Source organism: Nilaparvata lugens, chromosome X (genome assembly GCF_014356525.2).
Source record: "Nilaparvata lugens isolate BPH chromosome X, ASM1435652v1, whole genome shotgun sequence".
NCBI classification, from domain to species: domain Eukaryota; kingdom Metazoa; phylum Arthropoda; class Insecta; order Hemiptera; family Delphacidae; genus Nilaparvata; species Nilaparvata lugens.
In genome coordinates, this window is record NC_052518.1 from 37842185 (window position 1) to 37849404 (window position 7220).

At 34.2% G+C, this 7220-nt stretch overlaps 1 protein-coding gene across 1 annotated transcript; it reads right to left on the minus strand.

Moving 5' to 3' along the window:
* Window positions 1-489: 489 nt before the first annotated feature.
* Window positions 490-6241, minus strand: LOC120354561 (dynein heavy chain 12, axonemal-like). Its single transcript, XM_039441907.1, has 4 exons — window positions 6191-6241; window positions 4757-4944; window positions 3766-3994; window positions 490-678 (listed from the first exon to the last, which is right to left on the minus strand). The coding sequence occupies exons 1-4, from the start codon at window positions 6239-6241 to the stop codon at window positions 490-492; spliced, it is 657 nt and encodes a 218-aa protein (XP_039297841.1).
* Window positions 6242-7220: the final 979 nt, after the last annotated feature.

Sequence of the window (7220 nt, forward strand, 5' to 3'; positions counted from 1 at the left end):
ATTCCCAAGCAAGTTTAGTGGTATAATGGATAGCAACTCTGCTTATAAATTTAGGAGTCCCAGGTTCAAATCCTGGTGATTGAAAACTTTTTTGTAACATGAAAATATTCTATAGGTCCTTACACAAATATAATCATGAATTATAAATAGAATAATTTAAATAATTAGTAAAATTATAAATACATAAATTAATTTTATACTAATTGTTAAATAACTAAGTTATAAATAAATCAATAAGTTTTTATTATATTATTATATAAAGTGATACAATCGAATTAGGCCACACCCCCTAGGAGGGAAAGGAAGATAAGTGGGGGAAAATTTGAATTTAGCCACACCTCTTAGGTTGTGGGGGGGAATTGAATGAGGCCACACCCCCAATTGAAATATTCACCTCAGTATTTAACAGAATTTCTTGCTGTAAACAACTCCTCCCTGGGCTATAAATAGGGGGCTCATTCCAACAGATCATTCAGTTGGTGGTTGAGATTACATCTCTTGACCTTGAATGACCTTATCTTTGACCTTGAAAGTGACATTGATCTTAAATTCGACCTTGACCTGACCTTGAACGACCTTGACCTTGAAATTGACCTCGACCTTGATTTTGAACTTGACCTTGATCTTGAATTCGACCCTAAATTTGACCTTGATCTTGAATTCGACCTCAATCCAGTTCTGTATAACGTTAACAATCAATTTTCACAGACCTGTTCAAACATGTACGTGGAACCGGATTTTGATGCTGATAAAATTACTATAAATACTGGGCTTCTTCCAACAGTCAGGGTGGGGATGGTGGTTGAGATAACATCTCTTGATCTTGACCTTGAATGACCTTGACCTTGAAATTGAATATGACCTTGACCTTGACCTTGACCTTGTCCTTGACATTGACCTTGACTTTGAATCTGACCTTGACCTTGACTTTGATGTTGAATGGAGTCTCAACCCCACAAAATCTCTACTCATATTTTCATCAGTTTGGAAAGGGACCTCTCTAGTTTGTCCCTCGGTAGTCAGTTTCCACATTTGGATTTTATCAGTTTGAGAGAAAAGCTCATTGGTTTGTTTCTCCTTAGTCAGTTACAAAATGCTACTGTCAGTCGACGTAAACCACTCAATTGCAGCATCCCATTGAGCCCTTTAACGCACATTCTCCATTTACAGGTTTTTTATTCGCAGCTTCAACTCTCAGTCATTCAATTAATTTTTAATCAATCAATTTGATTCTCCAACCAATTAATCAAAACTATTTGTATTTAACGTTCAATGTGTGTGAAAAGTTTGCAAAATCAGTGTCTGATAATTCGTAGTATTGAAATAGTCCCATACAGTCGGAGTTGTGGATGGAAGGAAATATTCTCTAGATGGAAATTGCAAAAGCCTAGGAAATTACAGCAACCCGTCTGTAATCCAATTTCTATCCATCCTGAACTGCACCTTAATAAATAATCTCCAAAAAGTCTAAGTACAGATGTTAGAGGAAATAACTGGTGAGTGTTGCTTTCCATCATTTTTAAATATTTTCTTCATTCACTTTCAACTTTTCAATCAGTCAAAATCAACTCATTATCAAACATTAGTGAATAAGATAATTAGATCATTGGATATTTAATTGGTATTCAGTCCATTCTTTGCTATCAGAGCCCTGTAGTCCAGTCTCTTTTATCTATAGATAATTAATTCATCGAAGTATACCTATCTTTATCTGTCATATGGTGTTAAACAGTAAGCACTTGTAATAGAATCATTTTTAGAGGATGGAATAGTGTCACTATAATGGACAGATGATAGATCAACTATGACATTTACTGACTTATCAGTAACCAGTTGCACTTTACAAGCCTTGTCCATACATTGCTACAAAATGTCACCTGTTGCTTTTATGGCCCTCTTTATAAATTAATTTTTCTCGTGAATCAACTTCAGATTTCATTTATTTTTTGTACTTATTATCAAAGATGCCATTTTCAATAAAGATTATTAAAACTAATATACGAATTAGTCCTACTTAATTATCCATTTCTGAAAAGTGAGTATTCGTTCAATCAGGAATGGAGAAAAAGGGAAATAGGGAAAGCTCAGAGAGACATTTTGGCGTTTTTGTGAGAAATGGTGAGCTCCTGAAGAACAAAGGTTGATATTCTAAGGGGTTTGAGAGGAAAAGATTATAGTTAAGAAATTATAATGTCAAGATCATTCCAAAAAATCGCCACATATTTAATTCGAGAGTTAATGTGTTTGTCAATGTCAACAACAGCTGGTTTAATCATAGGAATGTCAGAACAGACGATCTCAATAAGAAATTTTAGATTAGTGAGCGCTACACTGGCCAGCCTTCATGTCGGAAAAGTAAAACTATTTTTCCTTCACCCACTGTCTAAAGTACTTACTTTACTCCCTGAAACATTAATACTGAAGTGTCACTTTTTCGCCCTTGGGACAAAAAAAAACAGAAATATTCCCTAGGGAATAGATGTAGTTCCATTTGAATAACATGGAAAGCATCTCTATTTTAAAAACTTGGATTGGAAATAGGTTGAAAGGTCGAAGCTCACATGAGGAAACGAAATAGAGTTGTCTGTCATTGAGCCAACTGGATTCAATAACTCAACCAGAATTATTTTGATCAACTCATGAAATATAATTATATTTGTATGATATTACATACCTATTATTAGTATACAAAAAAAATAATAAATATTTCTCTTTTCGAAATACCAGCCAACAAATATTCTTCATCTTCCATTAAAATCTGATACGCGTGACCTGGAGTTGGTCATTGTTGATAGTCGGCCAGCTGATAATATTGTTACAACTTTTGTCGATAGATGGCGCAATCGGCAGTGTCAGCCAGACAACCAGTTTTTATTTTTTAGATTTAAGGTTTGTGAAAGAAAACATTGTCACCAATAAGGTGAGTTAGTTATATTATTTGATTTGCAGGAGAAAAAATGCTCTTTCTCCCTCAGGGAGATTTTAGCCCTTGGCTTCGCCTCGGGCAACAAACTTTCCCACCAGGGAAAGAAGCTGTATTTTTCACTCTAGATAAACAAATAACTAATGAACAGGGACAAAATAGAGACCATCTTGTCAGTATGGCTTGTTAAAAATGCAAGGTGTGGGTGCTGTTCTGTTATAAGCATACCAGTCCTGAACTGATTGTTCTGTTTTGTCCAAAATAGAACAATCAGTTACAAAAAAAAGAAGTAAGATGATCAGATGAATCATGAAATAGAACAATTGATAGAACTATTGATTGTTTTATGTATGTCATGGATTATTTTCATATTTCCCTCGAATAGCTTACAGCTAGAGGGATACTAATGCACTATTGAAATTTTAAATAGTCTGTCTGTCTGTCTTTCTTTAAACTGTCTGTCTTTGAAAACTATGACTTTCGAAAACAAGCAATATGCTACGAAATCACAATAGTGGATGTTACGAGAATTCACTATAACGTGAGTATGGATAGAAAAACACATAAATATGATAACACTGACCACTGTATAGCCTAAAATGCACAATATAACTTCAAAATCTACTATAAAACCACGGAACAATACCGTACTGAATACGATCTAAACATACCTGGCACTCCTGCCAACAATCACAATTGATTAACGTTAAGGCTTACCATGTGCATTGACATTGCTATTGAATGAATGGAACGCGATTGTTGTAGAAGACTAGTGTTACAGTGCCTTATATTTTATCGTGCAGGAATTCATTTTTTTTTAAACAATGTCAAACTCTTATTACCTTTACCAGCCATTTTTCAACACAACCTTGTTCATCTTCGGTGCATATTTTATTCACAAAATCAATTTTTTCATTCTCCTTGCTGAACATACAAATAATGTTCATGTTCTTGTCGTATCCAACCTTAGCTATAGCTTCAAAGCATCGATTCAAATACGGTTGTACTTTTCTTGGGTCTTCAGTTTGGGATAGAATGTTCAACATTTCTGAGTTTGATACGAAGAAGAACCTAGAAAAAGATAAATTCATTCACCGCACAAATAACATTCATCATACAAAAAAGTGAAGAAATGATTTGAATTTACTAATGAGCAAATATGGAAATGAGAAAAACAATCTATAAAAGAGTGGTATTTTACAACGTGTACTGAACTATTGAAACATCTGAAAGGATGTTTATTCCATCTCGGAATTTGATCCATTCTCCATATTCATTTTAGTTTAATCATTCACCTTCTTGAACAAATTTATGTGAATTCTCATTCTCAGGGTGAATTAAAATTTCATTAACCTCAAGCTCCGATTGTTTAGTTCAAATTTTCCGATGCTTCATGCAATACTTTATCTACAATTCAAGTCTTAAAAGCTTTGCCAAAAGACAGAGATTTAGCACCACCATTCATTTTCAATTAGTTTAGATTTTTTTAATCACTGAACATAATTGCTTTTCGAATAATAGCCTACGAATGAAACATGCATATTTCAAGTGGCTGAGAAAGTGTGATGTGATTTTAGAAACTCTATTTTTTCAAAAACCATATGCAGTTTGGTTCATAACAAAGTTTACAGTGACAATCATTTCAATTCAACATGTTTTTTATCATAATACATATAATCATGAAGGTGTCTTGGCCTCCAACTAAATAACAGTTGACTAGGACAGGAGATGTTGGTGCTAGTAGATTATAATTTAAATCATTTTAACACAAAATAAAATTGAATGGAGACATACTTTTCAAAGATGTAGTGAATGATTTGCCTGAATGATTACCTGGGAAAGTAGAGACGTTTCTTATCGAAGTAATTATTTATGCCATGTTTGATTTGCTGCAATAACGTTAAACATACTTGCAATGTTCCTAGCAGATTATTACACTGAGTATCTGACTGATGGGATTTAAACACAAAAGGGTCCAAGTGTATGAATTTCATCAACTTCCTGTATCTATAGTCAACCTCCTGGAATAATCAACAGAATTATTCATCAATGTCTTTGTGAATTTCTAGCATGACTAGTATGAATCCATGCTAATGTGCAACGGAACTCCTTTTATTGTATATTAGAAAGTTGACTCAATTAGAAGTATTTTCATATTATTCCTACTAATATAACGTATTTTACTGCGTTTATTATTTTTTTGTCAATTTCCTTTCACATTTATCAGTATCGTGTTGAAGCTCGTAGAGAACGGACGTATATTGAAGTAATCATATAATATAGAATATAGAAGTAATCATAGATAAATAGATAGATAGGCTGCCTTTATTTTAACCTAAGGTTAAGTAAGGGCGCAGCCGACCCTGTCTCCCACGTAACCCTTTTATACAATTATAATGCATTTACATGACAACATAAGGAGATAATATACTGACTGAATAGAATAATAAAAAAATATAAAAAGTATAAATCGATAGATTTAAAAGAAAATTTCAATTGATGTAGAAGAATAATAGCAAAGAAGTAGTGAGCCAGCAGTTTGTTCGCGGTTGGAAGCAGAACAAAAAAATCACATCAAGTAAGTAGAGTACATTAGACAGATTGAGGAAGCTTTTTTGCGCAATCTCACCCCTCCCCCCTCCCCCACCCCCAACCTGCAGGCGTTATTTTTTTTTTGTAAAGTGTTTCTCCGAGAATATCTATAGTAAATTTAGAATGAACAAGCATATCCAAAAATAGGTATAGATATCCTCAGACCTATATCACTTGGTGTGGACAATCCCTGCAATCACTGTACAGTTCTCTTAGGAAAATTCTATTCCTGCTAACATTTAGTTCCCACGAGCGAGAAAGAAAACTTTTAAGCTTATGCTTGAATGAGAATACTCATTCGCCAATTTGATCGTGTGCTATAACCTTCGCTATCAATATCAATAATTTTAATGTGAATTTCTCCATTATCGGGAAATGTAACTTTTGTTACTCTAAACCAATCAAAAGGGTAACAATCAAAACCCCAATTGACTCAATTGCATCAATTGAGAATTCATTAAAACTTGTGCAATCAAAATAACCAGTCATTTTTTCGTCTTATCAGCTCGAACGATTAGAACCAAATGACACACCTCCTGCAATTAACTTAATGGAATTCGACACCTGCTACACTTTCCTTATCTAATGATGATACGTAGTGAAATCCATCGCATGCGTCAAGGTTATAGAGAGAGAGAGAAATTGTGATACGCCTCCTATGTGTTTCTCTCTCACACAAGCAGCAGACTGACTTGCACCCAAGTCGAGCCCCTGGCACGTTGCCATATCTACCGCTTTTCCTCTATTGCGAAAGCCATGACAAAACTCAGTGAAGTAACTGAATTCCTTTTTAATCCGCCATTCATATACTGTCAGATTTAAGTGAAACCATATGCTTCTCTCCGCTCAGCAATCTCTGCGCTACGAATGACAAGTGAAGGAGAGAACACTCAGCTCTCGACTGTTCTCCCCTTTGATCGGGCGTACGCTACTGTTTACAAGATTTTATGTTTTCGGCACCAATATAAAGTCTTTATATTTGGCTAAATCCATTTTTTCTGTAATAATTTCCACTACCTGATTTTCGGAAAGGTTATGTTGTTTGGCCTCAATCCAGTTCATGTGAAAACTTACCTGGGCATATTTGGATACAATGTCAAGGCGATTCTGTGAATGAATAAATTTAGATAGTCAATGAATGGAGCTGAACATTGCAGTCTCATGACAGTACCCACTTCCGAATTTTTAATTGCCTCAGCTATTTCATCATGAACGCTTTTCACAGCGACTCCCATCTCGTTTTTCTTAATAAAATCTCCTATATCATTTTTAGTTGCATACTTTTCTGCAATTTGCTTAATTAGAATAGCAATAGCATCTTTTGTAATGAACTGTTCAATACCTTCCATAATATTAGCTTTTATTGCACTCGCCATTTCAGATAATCGTTTTTCAAACTCTTCCTTTGTTAATGAAGAACTAATCAATTTCTGCAAAGCAGATTCTAAATATTGCTTATCAATTCCCGATGGCTGTGTTTCATTTACTTTAGTAAAAATTTCTGTACTAAGTTGTTTTAATTTAGTATTGAGATAGTTTCTGTCCAGCACCTCCAAATTCTTAATTTTATCTGATACGGCTTTCAATTTCTCATCTAAATAAGCTTTATCAACTTTATCGTTGTCAATACTGAGAAACTGAGATGAAAAGCTGTCTGTTAAAGTTTTCACTTCTCCTTATGCACTCTCTAGAGTTTGAGTTCTCT